The 16,131-nt window shown below is 38.4% G+C and overlaps 1 protein-coding gene across 1 annotated transcript in view; it reads left to right on the forward strand.

Moving 5' to 3' along the window:
- dipk1ab (divergent protein kinase domain 1Ab) overlaps positions 1–14,542 on the forward strand; it is a gene marked incomplete at both ends in the record, with an annotated part of 24,403 nt that extends 9,861 nt beyond the window's left edge. Inside the window, 4 exon segments of the mRNA XM_079840625.1 lie at positions 11,083–11,217; positions 11,589–11,696; positions 13,296–13,472; positions 13,730–14,542. Coding sequence (XP_079696751.1) covers positions 11,083–11,217; positions 11,589–11,696; positions 13,296–13,472; positions 13,730–14,542 — 1,233 coding nt within the window.
- Between the last annotated feature and the right edge of the window lie 1,589 nt (positions 14,543–16,131).

The following is a 16,131-nucleotide window of genomic DNA, read 5'->3' on the forward strand; positions in this document are numbered from 1 at the left end:
AAGTCTAGGCTTTGAGAGAGCAAAGAGTAATGCTTGTGATTGAAGCTGTCGGCACAAGGAGGTTGTTCACATATAAGCTTCTGCAGACCTATTAAGATATCTGTCCCTCTGCTGCCTTCATCTACTGCTGTCAAACCAAACAAAGCTGTCACAGCCTAAGGGAGACAGCGTGATCTTTTACCTTCACATTTACATTTATGCCTTTGGCAGATCCCCAGAATCTCCAGTCATATTGCAGAAACTAAATGTTTTATTCTTATTTCGAGGGTTTAAGAAACGATAGATATCCATTTTGTAGTTTTCTGAAACATCTTTGGAATCCTTTTTCTTAATCTGCCCTTGAAAGTAAAGAGTTTTAGAACTCCAAAGTCTCACCCCTGTCAACATATCGTCTATTGAAACTAAGCTGCAAGAATGGCTTGTAACTTTAAGAACTTTCTGATGTCATTAGATGAATATATTAACATATGTCTGCCCACATTTGCATGTAAGTGATGCCGGGTATTCGCAAACATGGCCTGCATAGTCACAATGAAGCGCTAAGAAAGAACCTTTTTTGTATTTTTTCTTTGCAATATTGTTGGCTTGTTTTTTTAGTTCAAATATCTGACAGACCAAGATATATTTACTTGTGAAGAAAATTACAAAATGACATCATGTGAATATTTTTTAATGAATAGGCATATACTTTTAAAAAACAAAAAATCAATGCTTTTATTTAATAAGGATGCGTTCAATTCATGAAAAGTATATTGCAATGATTTCTGAAGGATCATGTGACACTGTAGACTGGAGTAATGGCTGCTGAAAATTCAGCTTTGCCATCACAGGAATAAATTACATTTAAAATATATTCAAATAAAATACAGTTTTTAGATTTCTAATAATATTTCACAATATTGTTGTTTTTCTGTATTTCTTGATCAAATAAATGCTGCCTTGGTTAACATGAGAGACTCTGAACCAAACTTATGAACGGTGGTGTATTGATTAAAAAAATACTTTATCACACCAAAATTTGTACTAACATTATAAGACTTTAACTTTATTACAAGACATTATTATTATATATCTTTATTATAAGACATTATCTTCTTCACAGGCTGGTCAGCAGCAAGTTGGATGTAGCTTTGAGGATCTTTTAAGATGCAGACTACCTCACTTAACACACACTCCCTTTTGCCTGTATGTCTTTAGAACAGTTAAATTAAAACGTTAAATGAAAGCCTTTGAGGGTCATTGGGATACCACTGTTTCTGCCCACCTTTTCCACAGCCACTGGTCTTCACTCACTCAGCCACTAATGAAAAGCGGACACAAAGCCTCAATCAATAACCTCTCATTATGTACTTCTGTTCGGCTTTGCCTTTAGTGAGGGACAATGTTGTCCTGAGGATGAACATGCCACATTAGCGGAGTTGAAATTAATGTCTCTGTGCATTGACTGAAAAGGTCAGGTGTGGGTTTGCTTTGTTTGTGGAGTACTGCACTTGTAATGGAGCAAGGATCGATCTGAGATACCATGGCAATGAGCATTACAGCATGTCTCAGTGAGCCAAGCGAAGTAAGCAGACTTGTGTGCATACATGCTTGAGTGGATATAGAGGTGCAAACAGACTTAACCTCATGGGAGTGCAGCAAAGAAAACAATCACATGCAGACAGTAGGCTTTTATTTATACATTTAAAGTTGTGCATTTAAAAATACAATCACCTATCCAGAAACTGCTATGAGTAGCCATTAAAGGGATAGTTCACCTAAAAATGTCCAGAAGTCCAGGTCCGGAAGTCCAGATAACCAATACTTGGATGGATGAATCATTAATAGCCATGATAAATTCAAGATCTTTAACACACATTTAGAAAATAGACATGGTGAATTTTAATTTCATACTATCTTTGGCAGATTTCATACTATTATTTTAACAAAATGTTTTAACAATACATTTTTGAAAAACCCAAATCATATGTGGTGCCACTAGAGTGGTGTTGCAACACGTGCAAAAAAACAAACAAACAGAAAAGGATACATAGAAGAATACATACATAGAACGCCTGCAGACCCTCATGATGACTGAGTCAAGGTTACTCATCAGTCTTTTAAAATATCAGATAATATGATGTATTAATGACAAGTTAATTCAGTTTGTATGATGCATGAAAAGTTTTTGATGTAATAAGGATCGTTACGCTATAGACATCATGTCTTTGGGCCCCTATCTATTTCAGTTGCCTCAAAATAGCAACGCGCCAACAATGCGCCTGAACACACCTCGTTTTCAGACCAGCACGCCCATGGGCGCACAAATGGGCACAAATGCATTTGCGATTTAAACAACGTCACGCAGGACGTGAAAATCATAACTGCGTCAGGCTGAAACTAGCAAAAAACACTTGCATCACACCTGGTGCCGCATTGCGCCTTGTGTAAGATAGGGCCCTTAAAATTGTAGCAAAACGACATTTCAAAAAGTACATTTCTAGGGACGATTTTTTCCTTTTTTTTTTTTTATGGACACGCTTATTTGCCATCGACCCATTTCTGTATTGACCTGTATTCTGTAGTGACCTAATTAAAGGGATGGTTAACCCAAAAGTGACCCTCATGTCAATCCAAACCCGTAAGACTTTCGTTAATCTTCAGAACACAAATTAATTTAGGCTTTCTGGGAGATTTTTGGGATTTCCAGGAGATGTGTGTGTTGCGTTCTTTAAAGATCATGGAAACAAAGCCGTTGTGATGCCAAACCCACTCATTGAAGAAAAAAGTTGTCATGTTTACAACTGTGACAATAAGCGCTTACCAGGATCAACTTAAAGGGCACCTATTATGCAAAATTCACTTTTACATGATGTTTGAACATAAATGTGTGTTGGCAGTGTGTGTACACAACCACCCTATAATGGTAAAAATCCACCCACTCTTTTTTTATTCTATCCCCATAAATCATAATTGTCTTTGTCAAATGACAAATCATCATTGTCTCAGAACAAGCCGTTTGCAGATTCCTGGGAATATGACGTCCCATTTCACAGGCCCCGCCCACAAGTGTTGATGGACACTGCCGTATAAGCATAGACCCCGCCCTCAGAGAGCAGTACACAGTCGACCATGTTTATCTCCTCGCCAGAGCATTTAACAGCAGCATTCAAGTAAGAAATGTGTTCTTAATAAAGCTACTAAAATTCATTCAGTCAAGTGCCTGAGTGATTTTCTGTTTTTCTTCTGTTTGATTATTAACAGCAAATATAGCAGCAGTAGATACTGTATATTACACTGCTTTTACTTTAGTACACAGATCTAACATACACATGGGATTTTATGCGACGATTTATATGCATGCGTCGGGTGTGTGCTCAAGTTTTACAGTGATAAGGCTTTGCATGCAGATGATAATATTGATGAAGATGATGATGAAGAACTGCAATTTCACATGAGCGTGTCTGCAATAGAGATGATCATCAAAGCAAACAGATGTATCATGTTTCAGTTTTCATTAGCGTGTTCACGAGCTGTGAAGGCTCCGCCCTCTGGGCCCGATAGCAGCAGCTAATTTGCATTTAAAGGAGACACACAGAAAACAGCTCATTTTTCTCAAACCCAAAAATTGGCATTTTCAAAACGGTATATTAAATGATCTGTCTGAAATTTTGACCTGAAACTTCACAGACTAATATTACATCTTGTAAAAAGGGGCATAATAGGTGCCCTTTAATGCTGGATTATCAAAAGTATGTGAAATATGTGTTCAAATATAAGTTCGCAGCATAGACTTTTAAAAATACGTCCACGTGTTTTAATACTAGTAATAAAGTTTATATTAATAAAGTATTTTCACACCCCAAAACATGATGCTGAACAAAACAAACTGTGATTGGTTGCTTTACATGTCAGTCAGACAGCCTCTGGGCGGTCATGGGCCAATGAAAGCAACGGAGTCCTTCTGCCGTCAGTCTGAAGGTCTGGCTACGTGAGACTAAGCACCAGCTAAAGAGAGTTCACCTCAAAGTGCCGACAGACAGAACCACGTGCTTAAAGCTCATAATTGTAAGAGGAGCTGATAGAACTATCCAAAAAATGTAATGAAAGTTCTTATGAAGTGCATTGGCCTTAATGCGGCTCTCATCCTTGGCACGCTTAATAAATGTCTGCAAAAACTCCCAAAACGATTTGCTCCTCTATGCCTTTTCTACTCCCCCATAAAAGGCTGAGCCACAGGCTCATGTGGTGCGGAGCCTTATGTGGACTTCTCTTTCCGTCTTGTGATTGAAATTCCACACAGTCTTCAGTTCGGCTGAGAGCCGAGAGTGATGTGGGGGCCGCTGCTGAATTTTTCACACTGTCTACCGTCACATTGCATGTGAGTTCACAGCAGCGGAGCATCTAAATGCTGTTTGACACATACAGAGACGTGTCCATTGACCAGCATGATCCCAGTGTAGAGTGTACTAAATGACGAGAGCTTTCTGACACTGCGGTCCTCTGTTAATTCAAAGTGCTGCCATGGAAACACTTCCTGTCACAAAGGGGAGACCCGTCATCCCAAGTGGCAAACTATAAAGCTATTGATGTCAAACTCACTCTATTTGATATATGAGCTACTGCTTGATACACAAGAAGCAGAGCATTGCTGTTTGTGTTGTCTTGTTGAAAACAAGTTTAAAAACAGTGAAACAGTTTACATGCATTACAGGCAATAGGGGTAATGCTTGTCTTTCGCAGTAACAAGGTTATAGATTCCTGGAGGATAAGACCTGATCGGATTAATTGTTTTAATTATGTTTGTGGACTGACTGATTTGATCATCTCCAGTCTTGTTATCTTTGGAAAGTCTTTGTCAGGCTCTCTTAGCTCCTCTCTCATTATACAAGATACGAGTATGCATTTGTATTTTATAGTTATGCATGTGAAGACAATGATCATGTGAAAACATTAGAAATATGCCTAGAGCTAGCTGGAAACATTAAATTAATTACTTGCAGCTCATTCATTCAGTTCATTTTAGTCCATCCTGAAGTCCGTTTTGCAGAGATGGACTAAAAATGAACTCCCAAAACGTACTGCCAGATTCTGGAAGATGAATTCTTCAAACAGTGGTACTAGAGGATGTGGTGCTGGTCCTTCAAGAGTCACTCTCAACCTATCTGTCCATAAAGCCTATAAAAAAACCTTCTTCATGTATTTTACAACACTTCAGCTTGTGATTCTTATTTAGTGGGGGTCATTTTTTAGGATTCTTTACCTAACTGAAGTCTCTGAGATCCTGACACCTTGCACTTCTGGAGACTCCAGGTAGGTTGCAGCTCTGGAAAATGGTGGCGCTGGAGACTAAAGGGTTCCTGATGGTTTCACCCTTAATTCTTCACCTTAATTCTTAATTCTTTTGCAGTTAACAGGTGTCTTTTCTTCACCACCTGTTTTTGTCAGATCCTGCTGACCCAACGAGCATTTCACTGTCCAATGGTCACGCCTTAACTGCAATGTCTAGTATTGCATTAGTATTGCATCCTTTCATGGGCATTTAATACTTTTTGACTTTTCAGTCTGAGTTAAATCTCTTTTTTGGCTCAATTTATCTGTAAAAGAAAACATGCCTAATAATTCTGCACACCTGAATATAAGGTGATTTTCATTTCCAGCCTTCATGAACAATTATATATCACTTATACATTATTAAATACTAAATCAATAGTAGTTATTAGGATTACTGTGGTTTGGAATTGGTCAAATGTGCCTGGAAAAAAAATATGATCAGAAAATCAACGTGCCTAATAATTCTGCACTCCCTGTATTTACATAAACGGGGGGTACTGTGGATTCGGGCCAAATTCCGAGCCCTCCCCCTGGACAGCACGCCAAATACGCATTTAAATTTACTCTCTATAAATGATATGTAAGAGTGAACTCGTGAAATATCAGTAGTGAGTCATGGGGACATTCATAGCAGACAAATTTCATCCAAATGGCCAAGATATGGTTCAGGTATCCAGAATGGTAAAGTTTTTCAATCATTTTGAACTTTGAAGCCCACAGACATCAGCCGAACAGGAAGGAGAGGATGGCAGTGGGAGGAATTCAGAAAACTGATTTAGGATTGATGAATGAACCTCTTCTCCTAACGCTGACTTTGGACTCAGGGAGACGCCTGCCTACAAAACTGAGCATTCTGTCGGCCCATTGCCATGGCGACAGCTCCTCTGGGCCTTGTGAGGTATGAAAGGCTGTACAGGACGCTGGCCTGCCACAACTCTCCAACGCCTGTCATCCTGGCTTAGTGAGGCAGTGTGTTTGAGACGATGGGGGAAGACACCCTGAAGGGCATGAGATTTAAAGAGTAGAGTAAGATGGATTCTCAGATGGAAATGGCAGAATTGCATCTCACTGAGTGCCTGTAGCGGAGAGGGAGTGATGGCCTGTCATTAGGGGAGCCACTGAAGAAAGAGACAGTGTAAGAGAGAGAGATAAGATTCAATTATAGACAAACTAACAGATGAGACCAATGAGAGGGTGACTAGAACCTCCTTTCAAATTATGTATCCTTTCAAACACATATATCATCTCAGTTCTGCTGACTGTAGCCAATCCAGGCTCTCCGGAACTGAACAAATTTTAGCGAGTTTAGATTGTGAGGTTTAGTCCAATCAGTTGGGACTTGAAACCAATCCACTTTACATTATTGGGATTTTGGTTATTGGTTTAGATCAGCTTGACTTAGGATATTGGTTTGTACATCTCCAGGCTCTAAAAAATAACTGGATTTGCTTTATCAAAATAGAGTACAGATTAAATCTTACTCAGGCTTGTACTATGAAATAGGAGGCTGATTAAAAGAAGCTTACTGTCAGCTAGAAATTTGGATGTTCTCTGAGATAAAATGTCATTGCGAGAGAGAAACTAGAGAGCTGACACTGAGCCATAAGCAAAATAGACTGAAAAAAAAAAGAAAGTCCATCACTGTCCAACTGACATCTCATCATCATTAATAGAGAGAAGAGGCTCCATCAGGTCTGTTATTTGTCTGCTAATCTCTTGCAGTATGCATAATAGGCAACCATCTTTGATATGGTATGAGATCATTCACTCTAGAGTATTTAAAGATTGCAGAGCAAATGGGTGCATATGCAGCATTCATTTGATTTATTTAGTAGTCTGCTTGCATGGATTTTACTGTTATAATAAATAATAAAATAAATGTTCTTATATATATATTAATTGTGTCTCTCTCTCTCTACATATATCTCTCTCTACAATACAATACATCATGACAACTCTCAGAATTTTTTTAGCATGGTAATGGATATAACAATGTTAATGTATTTGGTCTTGAATAGATCTTTAGATAGACTTTCTACTGCCAATACAAACACTGATACGCTGCTGTGCCATGTAAGACATAGGGCCCTATCATACACCCGGCGCAATGCGACGCCAGGTGTATTAGCAAAATATTCCTCTCTATAGTTATTTTTCTTCAAGCTAACTAACATGCTATGTTCATTAAATGGCTTTCCTGTGGTAAATATTGTTCTCCAGCTGTTTTGTTGATCCGCGGTTGAAACACTGATTAATCGATTACATGAGACATGATACATTTCGGTACATTGTACTGTATCTTTCAACATACCTTCTAATGTTAATTTGTGTTTATTTACTATTAACTAACTAGTAGTAAAGATCAAGAGATGATCAGTTCGCATGCCGCTTGAACTGAGATGCTACAGCAATCTGCCACGTCATATTAAAGAGCGCCAAAACGGTATTGTTTGAATTTCGTAATTCAAATGACAGAATTTGAAAGCTGAGACTAAGTTTTGTTTTATTTGGAATGACTTTGTACAGTTTCGCAATTCGATGTTTGCACTGGATTAAATCCCAAAGAACTAGCTCCTCACCAGTACGGTGCAATGTTTTAGAAGACTCGAAGTAAGCAAACATTAGCACGGTTGGCCTCATTCACACTCAAGCAGAATAAATAATGAATGATTTCATGGGGAAAAACTGTTTAAATGTTGCGTCAAGGAGAACATCTCTATTTGGGATTGAATCTAAAAAGCCAGACCATCATGCAACCCTCTCTACTTGATTTTATTGTGCAGGTCAGGGCTATAATACCCACAGCATTTAAACACTAGTTACATTGATACAGAGATGCATGGCTGCAATCGTTGTAGTTAATAATTTAGCATTTCTCATCAATTTTGCAAGTAGTGTAGCTGTTTGCACTGAGCTGAGCAAAGTTCAGAAAACTGTTCCTCTGAGGTCTGATTTGCACTGAAAAACAATGTGTGCTTTCCAGTACTAACCAAATAAGATTCAGATATTATCACCTTTAAATAATATTTTATATCACCCCACCACCTTCTCTATACTCGTCTTAACTTTGGGAGTTGCCCTTTCGTACTTATCTGATTTAAAAACATTTACTTCAATTTCGTACGTCAATAATATTATTATTATAGCATAATTGAATAGACATAGACCAAGAATAGACTAGTCATCTAGAACAGGGGTTTTCAAACTGGGGTTCTAAGGGGTCCCCAGAAAATTTCAGAGATGAATGCAGCAAAAATGGATAAAGTCTACCAAACATTAAAACGGTTTCATTTCTAAATGTTTCTCTCCTTTCTTGCCGTATACATACTTTCCAGATATGTATATGTTTGCTTTGTATCTTTCTAGTGAGTTTTTCTCACTATAGTGCCCTTTATCTGGCTCACTGGGGTTGTAAGGCAGTGTTCTTGATGCAATACGTAAGCTGATTACATTTATTGTGAAAGTTGCTCATACAAATGATTTTTTATTGAAAATGTTCTTCAGGTCACACTTACTATTTATCTAACAGTTTAAATGTTTTTTCATACATATAAAAATAAATAGATGGATTTTAGGAAGGGGGTCCCTCATAAAATGTTAATCATATTTGGGGGTCCTTGGCATCAAAAAGCTTGATCTAGAATATGAAAACATATCAAAGAAATGAAACCAAACACCTTGCTATCACTGGTGACTTTGCTTACATGATGGAATATTATCTCGCAAGTTATGTTGGCAAAACCGACATGTAACCAAAAGGTTTTTTTGACTAGAAGTAGGTTACTCATAGCCGGACTATATCGGGGCTATAGTTAACTTAGACGGTGAAATGAGTAGTATGTCTGAATTCACGAAAAGTACCTGGATGATCTAATATATCCGACAAGATTCTGCAGTGTGCATCAAAAGGACACTTTACTAGTTAATGAGGCCACGGATTTGTGAGTGGCAGTGAATGGATGCAACTGACAATATACGTCACATGCCAAATGTAGTTTGTCAGAATTTCATTCTCCACACATTAAAACCATATAGAACATACTTTTTTAACAGTCACAAAGTCTCAAACAAAACATAGTACCTATACTAAACAGTATTCGATTTCAGACGCAGCGATTGTTTCTCATCTGTCATGTTATAATTTATAATAATTTTAATAATTTGTTACATTTATATAGCGCTTTTCTAGGCATAGAAGGGGGGAATCTCCTCAACCACCACCAATGTGCAGCATCCACCTGGATGATGCGACGGCAGCCATATTGCGCCAGAACGCCCACCGCACACCAGCTGATTGGTGGAGAGGAGACAGAGTGATTATACCAATCGTATGGGGATGATTAGGAGGCCATGATGGACAGGGGCCAATAGGCAAATTTGGCCAGGATGCCGGGGTTACACCCCTAATCTTTATCGAAGGACATCATGGGATTTTTAATGACCACAGAGAGTCAGGACCTCGGTTTAACGTCTCATCCATAGGACGGATGTTATCACATACTGTCGCCTTCTTCCTTAGTTGTTTGTTTTTTGCTACTGTCGCTGTGTGTTTGCATGATGATCAGCTTCAACAAACTCTGCATACAGGTGGTAAGCACTCAGCAAACCGCTGCTACCACACAACGTTTCTCCCAAAACACAAAACAATAGACACCAGAGTTACACTCTTTCACTCTTATTGCAGGCTATCATGCTCTGCCACGAGGGCCATTCCTCCTCCTCATGCTGGAGGAGAAGTTCTGTCAGCTCAGATTTTGCAGATAAGGAAATGTCAGACCACGGAGAAGCTGCGATGGTGCTGAAATTAGCTGGCGGTGTGCTACCCCGCTCACTCAAACGTTTGCTTGTAGTTTCAGGCGAGCTTTGACTCCAGCTCCTCATTTGATATCTCTCTTCCTACGTTCCGACAGTAGATCTCTCTCAAACATTTGCAAATATATTGAAGCTGAAGCTGTAGATGGCTTTGCTCCCCATGCCCAGAGTAAAATTGACCGTATAAGACTCGAGCACTCAGAGGAGCCCGAATCTGGGAAATGGTCTAATGGATTTGGAAACATTTCCCTGTTGCATCATAAATAAGTTTGTGATGAATCCTGACCTGTTGTTTTTCAAAATCTAGGTGAAAATTATATTTCATAAATCAAGTGCACTCAATGGCTGAAGTGAGGGGGCTATTTATAATGGATCACACATCCTGTGTGGCTGTCAAGATGAAAGTTTCACACTGCTTCGAGCTTTAAAAGGTCACACATAAATAAAAGATGACAGGATTTTTCCTGGGTTTAATACCTCTATCATGGTTAAATGGTCAATGAAAGGATATTGTTCAGTTGTGCTTGTCATCACAAATAATTAATACATACATTTTAACAGTGCGTTTTAAGTGTATGAATCTAGAAACTATGATTAATACATGTCTTGTTTATATCTTACCTAATAATTATAATTCATCCAAGAACGAATCAAATCTTTCTCATTCCTTTAGGGATTGAGACTGTAAGTCTTCCACTGAGCTATGATTTTTTTTCATTTGGGTTTTAGCAGTCCTGGTGCTTATCGCTACCATTGCAGTACAACCTAGAGCAAATTGTAACGCTCATAATCAGCACACATCAGCACACAAATGTCTCCAAAACTGCCTAGTGCTGAAATCAAAGCTTCACTACATAACCGTCATAACACTTTGTTTTTCCGTTATCATTTGGAGAGATGTTATCAAAGGGACGTGTTTTTTGAAGTGTTTCTTTGTCCCTCTCTGTTGGTGCACAGGCCAGGTTCTCCTACCTACACATGAAGTACCTGTTTTTTTCCTGGTTGGCTGTCTTCGTGGGAAGCTGGGTGGTGTATGTAGAATACTCTTCATACACAGAGCTGTGCCGTGGACATGAGTGCAAGAACTCTATTGTGAGTTTTCAGTTCTTCTTAACTACATTAAATATTTGCTGAGCAATATGACAGTCATTCTATAAAAGACTTCCACTGATACAAAATGACTAGTCTGATGCCAAAGTAAACTGTTTCTATACTGATACCACTGTGAAAATGTACTATTCATATACTGTATATAGTACTATTCGTTTTTCCAATGAAAGTGCATCTGCACAGACACTATTTTTACAAAGATTATTTACAAATAGAGCCATCTAGAGGTGAGTGATTGTAAAGACACTGACTTATTAAATGGATCAGGCAATCTTTGGGGAGTACAATGTCATGGAATAAAATGAATAATGCAGCGTAGACTCTGACATATGTGTATCTCTATGTCTTTCCAGTGTGATAAATTCCGGAAGGGGGTGATTGATGGTTCAGCCTGCAACAGCTTGTGTGAAAAGGACACTCTTTACTTGGGGAAATGTCTCTCTGCCAAACCCAGCAATCAGGTCAGACACAACAGACTATAGTTGCTCCATAATATAACATTGTAATTCTTGTCTGATCTTTTATTGAGTGCATGATTTTGGTGATCTGGATCTGCACAGATATGAATTTGCATGCAAAGTTAAAGGATGAATCCATCCAAAAATCCATCCATTCGCTCTTTCTAGTAGTTCTGTATTGGTGTTCGTCATTGTAATGGTAGGCCTACACTCTAAAAAAAAAAAGGTTCTATATGGCACCAAAAATGGTTCTTGGCTCGTAATCATAGGGGAACCTTTTTAAGTGCTATATAGCACCAATTTTGGTGCTTCAGTGGTGCTTCAGTGGTTCTTCGACTAAGGTGCTATATAGCACCGCTACCATATACAGAACATGTTAAAGGGTTAGTTCACCCAAAAATGAAAATTCTGTCATTAATTACTTACCCTCATGTCGTTCGACACCCGTAAGACCTCCGTTGATCTTTGGAACACAAATGAAGATATTTTAGTTGAAATCTGATGGCTCTGAAAGGCCTCCATTGGCACAATGCACGGTTCACTATTAAGACCCTTAAAAGGTACTAAAGACGTTGTTACAAAGTCCATCTCACTACAGTGGTTCTACAATAACTTTATGAATCGGTGAGAATAGTTTTTGTGCGCAAAAAAAAACTAAATAACGACTTATATAGTGATGACGATTTCAAAACACGGCCTCATGAAGCTTCGAAGCGCTATGAATCAGTGAGTCGAATCATGATTCGGATCGCGTGTCAAACCGCCAAACTGCTGAAATTTGGCGATCCAAACTGCTGATTCGACTCACTGATTCATAACGCTTCGAAGCTTCATGATTCCGTGTTTTGAAATGGTCATCACTATATAAGTCGTTATTTATGTTTTTTTTTGCGCACAAAAACTATTCTCGCTGATTCATAAAGTTATTGTAGAACCACTGTAGTGAGATGGACTTTGTAACGACGTCTTTAGTACCTTTTAAGGGTCTTGAGAGTGAACCGTGCATTGTGCCAATGGAGGCCTTTCAGAGCCATCAGATTTCAACTAAAATATCTTCATTTGTGTTCCGAAGATCAACGGCGGTCTTACGGGTGTCGAACGACATGAGGGTAAGTAATTAATGACAGAATTTTCATTTTTGGGTGAACTAACCCTTTAAGATATGGTGCTATATAGCACCAAAAGTGGTTCCTCTATGATTACGATGAAGAACCATTTTTTGGTGCCATATAGAACCTTTTTTTTTAGAGTGTATCTATAATTACTTTGATAACTGACATTGGCTTGTGCTGATAAAAAAAGATATAAATATGAAGTACTAATTGTACAAAATAAAACGTTAACCCTTAGTTTTACAGATTTTTAGTTTCTCCTTTTTCTAGTCCTGGACTAAAATGCATTTTTGAGCTGTTTTAATTGAAAGCTTTTTGCACTGACATATCTTAAATCAAGTGCCATGCACACCAGTAAGGTTTTTTTCTAAGACATGTTTATAAATTGGGTCCTAATTGAATTGTCCTAGTCCTTGCTTAATCTAAGCCCTGTCTGTGAAACCAGGCCTACAGTTATATGTACTCTCACACTTGTCACCTTCTTGTTTAGGTATATTCTGGCAGTTGGGGGGATATGGAAGGGATCATAAAGTGCCAGATGGAGGAGGACCCTCATTATGATCTGGGTGTAGAACTGGAGCCCCGAAAAGAGTCTGCATCCTTTAACAGGCCAACCAAAGGGACATCAATGGAGAAGTTCAAAGAAATGGTCTTCAGCCATCTAAAGGTCTTACATGCAGTATTGTAATTTCATTTTAACATTCTTATTCATTCTGCGCTTTAACATTTTTAGACTATTTAACCCCTTCTACATTGTAAATGAATGTAAACATTACTTGTTCTCTATGAATTTTCCAGTGTTTAGTAAAATAAAGAGATATTTTCATAGCCTGGAAGACCTTTCAGCAGAGACAAATGTATTTTCTGCATCTCTTCCAGACAACTATTATTAATTGATTTCAATGACACTTTTTCCCTTTGCAGGCAAAAGTAGGAGACCAAGCCAACTTAGCAGATTTGGTGACCCTTGTGTTTGCAGTCACCGACAGCAACAAGGATGGCCAGATCTCCCTGTCAGAAGCACATTCAGCTTGGGCTTTACTGCAGGTGAATGAATTCCTGCTGTCCGTCGTGCTACAGGACCGAGAGCACACCCCCAGACTGCTGGGCTTCTGTGGGGACTTGTATGTGATGGAGAAGGTGCCTTACGTACCACTCTATGGCGTCAGCCTACCGTGGATAGTAGAGGTGTGGATTCCAGCCAGCCTGCGGCGAAGCATCGACCAATGGGCTGCCCCCTCCTGGCCCCGCAAGGCTAAGATAGCCATCGGTCTGCTCGAGCTTGTTGAAGATGTCTTCCACGGCACATTCGGAAGCTTCCTCATGTGCGATGTTACTGCCGCCGGGTTTGGTTATACAGAGCGCTATGACATAAAGGTGGTAGATGCAAAGCGTATTGTACCCGAAGCTGCTTTTCAGGAAGCAATGCGTGAAAGGCGGTGCGAAGAGGACAATGACTGTGTGTACGGAAGGGACTGCCTCACTTCCTGTGATCTCACTAAACACCGCTGCACTACAGAGGTCACACAGCCGAATCTGGCTAAAGTATGTAGCACACTGAAGGACTATCTTCTCTATGGTGCACCATCAGATATTAAAGACGAACTGGAGAAACAGTTGTACGCCTGCATTGCTCTCAAAGGCGCCAGCGAACAGATGGAAATGGAGCACTCCCTGATTCTCAACAACCTCAAAACTCTGCTTTGGAAGAAGATATCACACACAAAAGACTCATAATAATACAAAGAACTAAGTTATTGTTCTTATATACAGAATACAGAAGATATGAACAACAGACTACAGAGATTGTCTAAATGATATCGGATCACCCATATTTTGCCTAATTTAATTACATACAGTGACAAGAAAAAGTATGTGAACCCCTTGCAGAATCTGTGAATCATTTTTCATACAAAATGCATGTTATTTTTCATTTAGTACTGTCCTGAATAAGCTATTTTACATAAAATATGTTTACATATAGTCCTAATATAGTAAGCTGAATTTATCAAAATTACCCCATTCAAAACTTTATGAACCCTTGATTCAAATATGCAAAAGATGCGGGAAAACTGAAGAATTTTCAGGACCTGAAGGATTTTTCTGAAGAATGTTGGCTCAAGACAAACAAGGGACTCATGAAGAACCCAAACCTCAAAAAAATAAGTTGTGGATCATCCAGGTAACGACACAGATTTGAGAATCAAGGGTTCATAAACTTTTGAACGGGGTCATTTTCTAAACAATTCTGCCATTTTTTTGTCTTGTGGACTATATGTAAAATATCTTATTCAGGACAGTACCAAATAAAAAATAACATGCATTTTGTTAAAATTATTAACATTTCCGGCAAGGGGTTCACATACTTTTTCTTGCCACTGCATTTTTTTACTTTTGGCCTGCATTTTTGTAGAATACTGTCAATATACCCTTCATGGCACCTTGTTTTGTTGCATTATTCAATCTTGATTCAGTCCCAAATTCTAAAAGCCTAGGCTGCAGAGATGTGCTTCCGCTAATGCATGTCCTCCAGTGCCAAGAGAAAAAGCCAAATTATGCTGCACACTGCAGATCCTGGTTCAGGAAACTGACAATCTAGCCGTCTCATCCAGGGGTTTTCAAACTGAGGCCTGGGCCCCACACTTTACAGATTTTCTTCTTTTTACAAAATGTATTTTTAGGACAAGTTATCTTGCTAACATAATTGGGTTGAATCTTAATATTTTTTTCTTAATAAAATTATGCCAACATCCCTTTCAAAATCTGGGTTTCACTAAATGTGTAGTAGGTTAAAAAAAAACAACAAAAAAAAACAAGTGAACCTAATATAAAGTACAGTTCATATTATTTTAATTTTGTCCAGTGATAACATTTCTTTATACACGAAATATATAGATGACATTACTTTGTCAGGGATAATTTATCCTATTCCAATTTCTTGGCATCAGAAATTGTGAAAACTCCTGCTCTAGTCCGCCGAAGATATACAATTCAAATTTCCACGCTTCCAATTTTAACTACAAAGGATCTGAAATTATTTGCATGATTCATAAGTTTCACTGAACACTGTTACTCAATACAATAGGTTAGAACAATTATGCTGTCACTCAATTTAAATGGTCAAAACTGCAACAAACAAAAGTACATTTTAATGATCCATTTTTAAATTATTCTAAAGAGATTAAAGATTTCTGCAAATTTTAGTATTACTTTTGAACTCGTTTCATCTTGAGTAAATGTCAAAAGCCCTTTACATTTTATCGGTGTTAAAGCATATACAATATATATGTATGAAATACACCTACTTAATGTTACAAGCAATCAGA

This window comes from Gobio gobio (genome assembly GCF_949357685.1).
Source record: "Gobio gobio genome assembly, chromosome: 17".
Lineage (NCBI taxonomy): Eukaryota > Metazoa > Chordata > Actinopteri > Cypriniformes > Gobionidae > Gobio > Gobio gobio.